Source organism: Fukomys damarensis, unplaced genomic scaffold, assembly GCF_012274545.1.
Source record: "Fukomys damarensis isolate Sample0158 unplaced genomic scaffold, DMR_v1.0_HiC HiC_scaffold_33, whole genome shotgun sequence".
In the NCBI taxonomy this organism is placed as follows: Eukaryota; Metazoa; Chordata; class Mammalia; order Rodentia; family Bathyergidae; genus Fukomys; species Fukomys damarensis.
In genome coordinates, this window is record NW_022900945.1 from 51,675,975 (window position 1) to 51,688,126 (window position 12,152).

General features: G+C 39.6%; 1 protein-coding gene across 2 annotated transcripts in view; it reads right to left on the reverse strand.

The window, feature by feature from the left end:
- Positions 1-341: 341 nt before the first annotated feature.
- The window catches only part of Anp32e (acidic nuclear phosphoprotein 32 family member E), a 31,497-nt gene continuing 19,686 nt past the window's right edge, over positions 342-12,152 (reverse strand). For both annotated transcript variants that reach the window (XM_033758133.1, XM_010616385.3), the window contains exons 5-8: positions 11,647-11,812; positions 10,208-10,371; positions 3,693-3,747; positions 342-2,492 (exon numbers count right to left, since the gene is read on the reverse strand). In XM_033758133.1, coding sequence (XP_033614024.1) covers positions 2,422-2,492; positions 3,693-3,747; positions 10,208-10,371; positions 11,647-11,812 — 456 coding nt within the window. In that variant the 3' untranslated portion in view covers positions 342-2,421. The remainder of the gene's footprint in view (positions 2,493-3,692; positions 3,748-10,207; positions 10,372-11,646; positions 11,813-12,152) is intronic.

A 12,152-nucleotide genomic window follows, 5' to 3' on the forward strand; every position in this document is an offset into this window, starting at 1 on the left:
TGATGTAGCCCAGGCAGATGTAGAACTTGTGGCAATCCTCCTGCCTTGGCCTCCTGCATGCTAGCATTACAGGTGTACACCACCATGTCTATGGCTCAAAACAAATTTTTTTAAATCATTTATTAGATAAAATCAAAATAAGAGAAAAAAAACTATTGTTTCAAGAAAAACAAGATTTATATTTGTATATTATCAAAAGATTCTGAAGGTAAACATTATAGACTATAAATTACCAAAAAAGTGAATGTCATACACTGAAACTAAGAACAAATCTTCAATTTATTTGAAGCAATTCAGTTTCAAAAACTTTAAGTTACAGCAGTCACAAAAAAACTGGGAATAGTCAGAAACAATAAAAGAATGATCAGGAGTACTGCATTTTTTAAATTTACTTTTAACACTGTCATGGCTTTATTCAAAACACAGTTGCACAAAAGTATTAACTTCAAAGTTTTTAAGGAGAGGTTCTTGAGGAATTTAACACATTATATACATACTGCCATACAAAGAGCATTAAAATAGGACCCAAAACTTCTACAATATAAAACCCACCCTTACTTATTTGCATGAAAATATCACCCACAAAGCTACATAAGTCTTAAAAGTTATCTGGAGGCTCTAAGTGTTGTTTTTCAAATCAGAGAACTCTAATTATGATTGCACAATAAAATGATTGATAAGAAGGTCAATATATAGATTTAATTTTAAAAATAAGTATTTTCTAAGGTGGCATAGTATGCAACAAGAAATCTTAGGGACTAAACAGGGTATTCCAATTGTTAAATTAGGACAAAAATGTTAGTCGTCTAGAGATTCCAGGCCCCGATAAACTTGTCCCCAGTGTTTTCAGCCAGATGTGTAACTTTTTTAGTTTCTCCACAAATAACTTCATAGTTTTGCTTTAAAACACCAAGTCTTCCATTTTACACTAAGAAAGCAGCAGCAATACCATACTGGTTTGAACGTGTCCCAGTGGAGAAGCATAACTTCAATTTGCTGGCACTTTTTAAAACCTTACAAATATTCAAAACGAAGAGAAAAATAATTCAGACATTCAAGATTAATTACAAGCTCCATGCCTTGGACATGGCGCCTCCTTGACAAAAAGGGAGACAGAGTTGTCCCCCGCCAGGGTCTGTGTAGTAGACAGCAACACGCTCACACTTCTCTCTCAAATATCGTTGTTGGTAATGAACATCAGCCCGAAAACAAACCTTAATATTGAGTTAGTTTCAATTTTTTTTTCAACTACCATACTCCAAAAATGTTGTATCTGGTAGTGCATTACAACTATAGGAAGATTAAAGTTCTACTGAGAAAAACTATAGATACTTCACAGGGTTGGTATCCAAATACTTTGGGAAGCCAATTTAAATTTAATTCTCAACGGGCAATGGTTCAGTTTTGAGAAACATTATCACTACTTCCAAAAGCCTCCCGTCTGTTCTTCCTTCACCCTAATCATGGTCTCCCGTGCTGTCAGCCCAGAAGCATTTACAGTAAGTAGAACCTGTTGAATAAAACGGTATCAACAATACTCAGATCTTTAAAAATACTCAAATTTCTTCCTCATTCATTTAAAACCTGGACAGGTCTGAAAAGGTGACTGAGGTATGAGACTAAAGGTTTTTGGGGAATCCACCAGGTGCCCAACCTTCTGGCACAGAAAGATGAGTGAAACAAGAAGGGAAAGACAGCACAGAAGTTGCTGAGAGGAGAAAGAACACAAGCCTGAAACAACACAAACCACCACTGGCATCTCAGGAAGGGCTCACTGCATGCCTCGGACTTAGTACAAGCAATTTCTCCTTCAAAAGTAAACTCTTAGCACTCACTATAAAATCCTTGAACTACAATAATCACAGAGTGGCACCCCCCCACCCATGAAATCCGCTGCTGAGAAAGACCTGTACGTTATCCTGCATCTGCTTTCCAGCTTAACTCGGGTAACCAGCATCCAAATACTCCTGGCCAGTAAGTCACTGCCTTCTAACGAAAGATCTCTGAGTCACTTCTAAAAAATAATGAACTTATCATTCAAGAGACTACTGTCGTAATTTCAGTTAATTTATAAATAACTTTACAACTTTATGAATGAAATGCACCAAATTACACCTGTGTAAAAGTGATGTTTAATTATGGGCTAAAAATGACTAATACAGTGTGCTTGAATTAAAAAAATTAAGATTCTAAATAAATTGCTAGAGAATTTCACAAGGGGGGGCAATGAAAATTTTCTCTACGTACAACCTGATCATTAACAGACTAGTAAATCTTAATTGGAATGATAAGGCAAAAATAGTAAAACCACACTTCTCCTATAAAAAGTCACACATCATCTTCCGCGGGGAACAGCTGTCGTACAGGAGACGAAGACGTGGCCACCCGACTGCACACCCAGGAACGCCGGGGGACGCGGCCTCAGTCCTCCTCCTCCTCTCCATCGTCGTCGGCATCCCGCTTCCTCTTCTCCCCCCGAAGACCTTCTTCTTCTGGAAGAGGGGGAGGAAAAGTGGGGAAAAAACACTTGATCTTAACAAAACAGATGAATATTTGTTAAATTACAAAGTTATGAATCTTAGTAAAAAGTTAACGGCAAAAGAAAATTGTATGTTATTTTCACTCTGAAATTTCCTTCAGTTTCAGTAAAGACTTGTCCTAGAAACCAATGCATCGTGACGGTTTGCTATGCACTCTTGTGGCCAAAGCATGTAGTACAGATCAAGAAGCTTGTGAATTTGGTTGTTCTGTTGATTTGTTTTTGAGACAAGGTCTAGCTAGGTAATGCACAATGGCCTCGAACTCCAAGCAATTATCCTGCCACAGCCTCGAGTGCTGGGACTACAGGCGTGCACCATCACCCTCGAAAGAACTTAGGAAATATTGGAGTTATTTGGAAACCTAGGTAAGAACACCAGAGTGTTTAATGTGCTTCTCCTATAGCTTTTCACATTCGCCAAAATAAGAAAGACTAAAAAACCAATAAAATGAGTTCAAGGTTGCAGAATCACTTTGCTCCTGTTTTTAGAACACAAGTTATAAGCCGAGCATGGTGGTGCAGGCCTATAACACCATGAGCAGTCAGGGGAGGAGGTAGTGGGATCCACTTTGCGCCAGCCTGGGCTACACTGTGAGACTCTGTCTCAAAAGATCAAAGAAACAGAGCAGGCATGGTGACTCACATCTATAATCACAGCACTCGAGAGGGTGAGGCAGGAGGATCTCAGCGAATTCAATGCCAGCCTGGACTACACAGTGAGACCGTCTCAAAAAAAAAAAAAAAAAAGGCCAGAAAAAAATAAAATAAAATACATATTATAAGCTGTTTATTTTCTAATGGAATTAATGAATGCCCCAAGAAAATTACTCTTAAAAAAATTTTACAACTTTCTCCAGGCACAGTGGCACACACCTGTAATCTCAGCACTTGGGAGGCTGAGGCAGGAGAATTGCTCTGAGTTTGAGGCCAGCCTAGGCTACATGGTGAATTCAAGGCCAGTCTAAACTACACAGAGACCCTGTCTCAAAAAGACAAAAAAATAAATTTAAAAAATTATAACTTTCAAGGCCCTCTATAATTTAAAAAACCAAATAAAAGGGATCAGTAATAATTTGCATTATAGATTCATTCCTTAGTAATCCATGAAAATGTGTTCACTTAATTTTACAATTTATTATGGTTAGTAACTCACCCTCTTCCTCCTCTTCTTCTCCTTCTTCAACATAGTCATCATCATCATCTTCATCCTTGAAATTCAAATATTCAATTTAAGAATAAACTATGACATAGATTTCCCACTATTTAGTACATCCCAACAGGAGCAAAGAAACTGGTTATTCTGTGTTCTGACAATCACAACTCTTGCCTACCTGAATACAGGTCTTTTTCAAAGATTCCACTATCCACCTAGTGTGGGCCCCTCCCAGCCCCTTGGGAGACAAGGTCTCACTATGTTGCCCAGAGTAGCCTCAAACTCAAGATCTTCCTGTCTCAGCCTAAGGATAACCAGATTCTTAACAATATTTAATTTCTTTATAAAAGTAAGTTACACTTTAGATGACCACTACTCAGAAACAATTTCTACAACAATGACAATGTTGTATATCTGTTATACTGTATAACCACCAGCCACACACAGCTACTGAAGATTTGAAATGTAATTAATGCAAATGAGGAACTGGATTTTTAATTTTATTTAATCATATTAATTTAAATAGCCACACATGCCTACTAGCTACCATAATAAAACAACTTAGACTTTTTTTTTTTTCTTTTTTTTTTTTGGTTTTTTGAGACAGGGTCTCACTATGTGGTTGAGACTGACCTGGAACTCACTGTGTAGCCCAGGCTGGTCTTGAACTCACAGCGATCCTCCTGCCTCAGCCTCCCAAGTGCTGGGATTACAGGCGTGCACCACTGCGCCCAGCTCTACTTTGACTATTTTAAAAACAAGATCTTTGATGTGTGTGGAGTCATATACCTATAAGCCCAGCAATCTGGTGAGTTCAAGACCAGCCTGGGCCACACAGTGAGTTCCAGGTCAGTCTCAACTACATAGTGAGACCCTGTCTCAATAAACCAATCAATCAATCAATCAAGCAGAGTACAGGTTTAACATTTTCACTCTAAAATCCCAAATCCAATATCTGAAGCCTTTTGAACATCAACACACTACCACAAATAGAAAATCCCACACTCAACTTTACCTTATGGGCTACAGGCAAAATGTGTGCACACTAAAAATATTGTATAAAAATTCCTTCAGGCTACGTGTATGAAACATGAACAAATTTCTTGTTTAGTCATGAGTCACATCCCATCTCATTACATTTATTAAATGCTCCAAATTTTGAAAAAAATAAATTGGAAATAACTCTTGGTCCCAAGTACTTCAGTAAGAGACATTCACAACCCATATTCATGTACAAAGATCTCTAAGTAGTTCCTTCTACATCCAAAAATTTATACATCAAAACAACATATGTGGGGGCCAGGGATTTAGCTCAGTGGTTCCACCACCTTCCTCAAAAGCCCAGGGTCCTGAATTTGATCCCCAGTACCAAAAAGAAAAAAAAAAAATGTCAACAAAAATCACAGTAAAATAAACCACAACTCTTGTGGAACAAGCTAATGACATTTTATTTACTCTGGCCAAATGGGAAAGAAATCACTATGGTCCACTGCATCTCTTCCACCTTTCATCACTACACCCGCTTCTGGCGTAACTATTATGTAAAAACGCTGCCAATTAGTATAGGTTGACTTCCTCAGACCCTATCAAGATATGTAGCATGCTAGGCATGGTGGCGCACACCTGAAATCACAGCACTCAGTAGGCAGAAGCAGAGCATCCCAAGAGTTTGAGGCCAGCCTGGGTTACACAGTGATTTTAAGGCCAGCCTGCACTACAAAGGGAGACCCTGTCTCAAAAAAAAAAAAAAAAAAAGATATAGGATGGGGTTTTTTCTTTAAATTATCTTTTCCTAGTTTTTAATGTCTTCTTTTATAGTCAGTTACTATTTCAAATTTATTCTACTCAGAAATCAGAGACCACGGGGCGTGGTGGCGCACGCCTGTAATCCCAGCACTCCCAGCACTTGGGAGGCTGAGACAGGAGGATCGCTGTGAGTTTGAGACCAGCCTGGGCTTTGTAGTGAGTTCCAGGTCAGTCTCAACTACATAGTGAGACCCTGTCTCAAAAAAACAAAAAACAAAAAACAAAACAAAAAAAAAGAAATCAGAGACCAACAAGTCATGGAAGAAGAAAACATAAAGAGTACACAGTCTCCTCCCAGGGACACATTCACTGTCACTGAGAGCTGGGTGCTCAAAGCCTTCACCCCGCCTGCCTTGTGCTGGCCATGTTACAGATGGCTGAGGTACTATACAGGGTATGCTTGAAAAACGGGTCTGCCTCCCCTGCAATACCACAAGTTCACTGCTCCTCAAAAGCACTTTTAACCTGCTAGGTGCAGTGATGTACACCTATAAACCCAGCTACTTGGAGGCCGAGGCAGAACAATTCCAAGTTCAAGGCCAGTCTGTGCAAACCTGGCAAGACCCTACCTAGCCTCCTTTTTTGTGGAACTGAGAATAGAACCCAAGGCTTTCATATTGGACTAGATCTTCAGCACTTTTTAACTTTTTTATTTTGAGACAGGGTCTCATCAAGATGCTAGATTGCCCAGGCTGGACTCAAACTTCTGATTCTCCTACCTCAGCCTACCAGCGTGCTGAGATTACAGGTATGCACCAGTAATCAGTTCAGCAGACCATGCTCAGGAGACCATGCTTGACAGACCCTATCTAAAAAGTTTTTAACAAAGGCTAAGGATGTGTAAGTGCAGTGGTAAAGTGTCCCTGGGTCCTGGGTCCTGGGTTCAATCCCCAGTACCAGCAAAAAAACAAAAAACAAAAATAATCTCTAAATGCATAGAACCATTGTTCAAGAACACTTGGACAATTCTCCCTTTTCAATGTCTCTACACTTCATTTGTGTCTAGAATTATTAAACAGAACCAAATTTTCCAGCACTTAGCTAGAAACCCTAAGAAACGAAAATGTTATGATTCTTTTATCAGAAATCATTCTTATCAACTGAAACATTACTAAAGCATATCCATACCAGGGTACCAGTAAGCTACATGAACAGAAGGAGTAAAACAGCAAATAGCATAAAAAAGACAATAAAAACCAGAAAAATCTCATGCTTTAAAAGTGAAGAAAAAGAAACAAAGGAAGGAGTGAAGGGGACAGGAAAGAAAGAAGAGGCATGTCTGCGCATGCGTGAACACACACACACACACACACACACACACACACACACACACACAAGTGAAGACTGAAACAGGGCCACATGTATGCCAGGCAGGTGCTGTACCACTGAGCAGAATCCCCAGGCCTTTTCATTTTTTATTTTTAAGAAGTAACTCCTTGCTGTCCAGGCTGGTCTGACAAGCAGGAGTAGCTGGCATTAACGGCACGTTACCACCACACTGCACTCAGAGATATTTCAAACATAGCAAATTGGAAAAGAGGATATTTATCTCCATTTTTAAAAACTTGAAATCTAATCACATTTATTCCTTGATAACCCTAATTTAGAAAAGCCCAAGTCTAAAAAACTGATTATTTCTTTTTTGTTTTAAACAAAATACTATGATTGGTTCGTGATTTTTTAAAAAATCATCTTTTAGATAATATCCCTCAATAAAAACTCAGCTTAGGGCCGGAAATTTAGCTCAGTGGTTCCGCTGCCTGCCTCGCAAGCACAAGGACCTAAGTTTGATCCCCGGTACCAAGAAAAATAAAAATAAATAAAATAAAATAAAATAAAAACTTAGCTTTTGCCCGAAACTGGCTCACTAGAGACCAAATGTTCCCTTGTTTGGTAGGAGTAGTACAAAAGGCACCATAATTCCCAATTTTCCTAAAACCCTCAACTCCACTTTTAATGACTTACATTGAACAGACATGAAGTTATTGTTTTTCTTGCAGTACTGGGGATTGAGCCTATGCTAGAAGCTCTCTCACTGGGCTACACCCCAGCCTCTTTTCACTTTATTTTGAGACAGGGTCTCACTAAATTATCCAGGCTGCTTTGTGCTTGTGATCGCTCCCCCTGCTTCAGCCTCCCTAGCAGCTGGGATTTATAAAAGCGTGAGCCGTCGCGTCCAGCCACAGTCCTTCTCATACATCTTCTTTCTCTTTGATGAGCAGTTGAAATAGGAATAAAAAGACCCAGGAAAATAGCTAACCAAAAATGCTATTTTCTTCTAATTTCTTTTTAAATCTCAGTAGTCTCTGAAGCTTCCCCTAGCACTTAGCTTCTAAAAACAAGACTACATTTGAAACACCCAAATTATCTCATCACGAATGAAAGCTTTTTGGCCCTGCTGTCCCACACTGACTTCATGCTGTCTGTATCACACTTGGTACTGTCCTTCTTGGTTAGTATTCCCCAGTACTCTATAGAATGGTAAGTCTAAACATCTGCAGTTAGTTGAAAGTAATTTTTAAATGACTTGATGAAAGGCGAAACATAAAATACAAGCCACTTATTTTGCCAAATAAGTAAAATCTTAGGAGAGAAACATTCAAGTTGTACACTGATATAGACTGAACAGGCTTTCTCTCTGTATAATTAAAATAAATACTTAAAGCTCTGTTCTTCATTGTTATACAGTTCCTAAGTCACTAAGGCCCTAAATAAGTGTAAGTCCTTGTTTTTCCACATTATCTTATATTAAAATAGTATGGGGAAAAGTAGCATTGAGCAGATGATATCTACTTAACCAATGCAAAAGCAATTAGGAAAATAAATAATACTAACAACACCTAGCTTAACTGAGGTTTGGGGATTTTTTTGTGGTTTTGTGGGGTTTTTTTGCAGTGCTAGGGATTTAATCCAGGAACTCCTACTTAGCAAGTAAAGACTATCACTGAGCTACACCACATCCCTAAGAGATGTTTTTAATAATAAAAAGTTATTTGAAGGCCAGGCATTGTGGCACACACCTGTAACCCCAGCACTTGGGAGGCTGAGGCAGGAGGGATTGCCATGTGTTTGAGGCCAGTCTGAGCTGCATAGTGAGTTCAAGGCCAGCCAGAATTGCATAGTGAGACACTGTTTCAAAAAAAAAAGTTATTTTAAAATTACAAATTGAGGCCAGGCTTGGTGACGCACATCTACAATCTCAGCACTCTGGAGGCTGATGCAGGATTGCCATGAGTTCAAGACCAGCCTGGGCTACACAGTGAATGAAAGGCCCGCCTAAATTATATTGCGAGACCCTGTCTTAAAATTTTTAAAAAATATATATAAACTACGAAAATAAACCTCAATTTAACATTAGGAGAAAGTAACTTCTCTAACCTTATCAAGGCCAAAATGCACTCATCCTTAAGTGTAGTCAATGTGTGGGGCTTGGACACAAAGATGAACACACACGCCCCCAAGAACTCACGCCTCACAGAAAGTGGCTGTGGGAGTTTTTACAACAGAGTCTACCAGCAGAAGTGGGTTTAAGGGAGCAGAGGAAGGAGTGTCAAGAAAGATGACAGAAAGCTTCAATAATGAAGTTAACTCCAGAGCTGAGTTGAAGATAAGAGTTCACAAAACATGATTTGGGTGCTATGTGCACAGGTACAAAACAATGCAAAATGTGACGGAGCTGTATTAAATACACTTCACAAGCTTCACTATATTTACGTTCACCTCAGCACAAACAAAAACAAAGTTCAAGGGGCTAGGGATTGAGCTCAGTGGTTCTGCTGCCTGCCTTGCACCGTACGAGACCCCGAGTTCAATCCCTGGTACCAAAAAACAACAACAACAACAAAGTTCAAGAAGCATGAATAGAGTCATTTTTGACAGAGTGGACAGCATAAACACGGACATGAAGTCCAAGCAGCAGTCCGGCACGACAATTTAATTGGGTCTGAAGGGAGCTGCAGCTATGGAAGGAAGCGGGGGCTACAGGAAAAATGAAGGGCACTGTCTGCTCAGACGGAACTGGACCACTAAGGGTTTCCAGGCAGCTGCCAGGAGGCATTTGCATTACACTACAAGGCAGACATGGAGGGTGTTCCTACATGGGGATTCTGTGTGCAGAGACCATTTAGAAAGCTGTAACAGGAGTAGAAAGCAAGGGATAACTGGAAGGAAGAAATTAGTCTTCCTGAGTGCCCACAATGAGCTAGATATTTTAAATATATTATCATGCTAAATCTTTAAAGCAGGAGGCAGGCACGGTGGCACACACCTGTAATCTCAGCTCCTGGGCAGCAAGGCCAGAGAATCGCTAAGTCTGAAGCCAGCAGGGGGTTCACAGCGGGATCAAGGACAGCCTGTACTACAAAGCAAGACTCTGCATCAAAAAAACCTAAAATCAAACCCTCAAAACAATCCACTGAAGTTGGTATAATCGTTCCTTTATAAACAGAAACAGATGCTTGGAAACCTTTGTAAAAGATTTCCACCACACTACGCCACTGAGGAGACAGGATGGACAGGCAAAATCAATAGGTATCTATGATTCCCTGGCCCATAAGTTAGGGCAGGAGACACTGGGAAATACAGGTCAACAGGTACATGCACACTAACAAGTTAGGAAGCAGCTCTCAGATTTCTACACAACTCACTTTTTACAGTATTTAATACTATGGCTAAATAATTGCCAGGGCAAATACAAAGCATCGATTCACCTGAATCTCTTCCTTCATTAAGTATGACAGGCCCACTTCTTCTTCTCCCTCTCCCAATTCTGAGCCTGCTTCATCTTCCTCCTCATCTTCATCCTCCTCTTCCTCCTCTTCCTCTTCATACCCTTCAGGGAGACCAGCTTCATCTTCATCATCTTCATCTCCATCTTTTAAAATTTTAAACATGAACAAATGGGATATGGGTCTGGCTAGCAGGCTGACCCTTTCTGTCCTTGCTGAATCACTGCAAATTCTTATAGCAGTGTGTGAAAAAAACCTCAGGTGACTTTTTTAAGACTTCAGTTTTATAAAAGTGCTATTTATTACTTAAGAAGTATAGTTTCTAATACTGATATTTACCTTTCTTTTTCTTTTTCTTTGGTACTGGGGATCCAACTCGGGTTCTTGCATTTGGCAAGGCAGGTGGCAGAACCACTGAGCTAAATCCCCAGCTCAATAATTACCTTGTAATGTACACCTTTTCATCAAACACTGCATGCACGAAGTCGCGTTTTACTTTGTGGACACGTGAAAGCCATCATTTCAACACTTTACACCACTGTTTACTCATCAAGTTTAATAGTGAAAAACTTTTCACACAGTAAGAAGTAATGTCCTATTACTCACATCTACCCTGTCCTCTCACCGGCTACTCTTCCCTTTACCCAGAAATGCACATGCAGTATCTACTTCTACTACATTTCTCATCACTTCAAAAGCAAACCTCACACCCACTAGTCGCTGCTCCCCACCCTCTCCCACTCTTCCCCCAACCCCCAGCAACCACTTTCTAGCTCTGGATAGGCCATTTCTGAGTTTTGCCTATAAATGAAGACAAACAACAGGTGGCCCTCTGTCTGGCCTCTTTCACTTAGAATGTTTTCAAGATTCACTCATGTGGGGGGCTGGGGATTTAGCTCAGTGGTTCTGTCACCTGCCTCACAAGTGCAAGGTCCCGAGTTCTATCCCTGGTACCCACCCCCAAAAAAGATACTCACGTAACATGTAGCAGTACTTTACTCACCTTTATGTGGCCAGATGTTATATTTTATGGGTATATCTATCACATTTTTTAGGGAGCAGGACTGGGGATTGAACTCAGGACCTTGCACTTGTGAGGCAGGTGGCAACACCAAATGAGCTAAATCCCTGGCACTGTCACATTTTTTAACCCATTCATAATGGGCTGTTATAAATAATGCAACACTGAATGGCTCTTTTAATTAAAATGAAATACTATTTAGGAAGCTACTGCCATTACTGGGTGGTAGCCACACAAGTTTTTTCATGGAGCATCATATTATAAAAATCATTACATTTTTCTCCTTTTACTAGTAGTATCCTGTTTTTTCCTTCGCACCCTAATCTCCAGCCCAGTCTAATTTGATGGCTGGAGGGGAGGCCATGACTATGACACATCTATGAGCATTAAGAATGATTACCTTCATCGTCCTCCTCTTCCGAGTCTGGGGCTTCGTTGTCTTCCTGATCATATCCATCTAAGTACGTGATTTGCTGAAGCAGTTCAAAAATGCTTTCTCGGTAATCCTCCAGGTTTGTGATCTCACAGTTAAACAAATCCAGACTTTTCAAATTTTTAAGATTTTGCTGGAGAAGTGAAAAATTTACAAGTCAAGATGTTAAATACTGTATTCTTTCTAATTCATGATCCAGAAAATAAATTTGAATTGAGAGAATTTTGATATTTTTAGAATTTTATAACAGGATTATTCTAACAAGCATACCCAACTCTTAATCTTCCCCTGCCATGAAAACTCCACAGGAGTAGGAACTTTATTTTTTGTTTTTGTACTACTAAACCCCAGGGCACTCTGTAACTGAGCTGCATCCCCACCCTTAATACATACATACATACATACATATATATATACATACATATATATATATATATATATATACATATATACATATATATATATTTATGTAT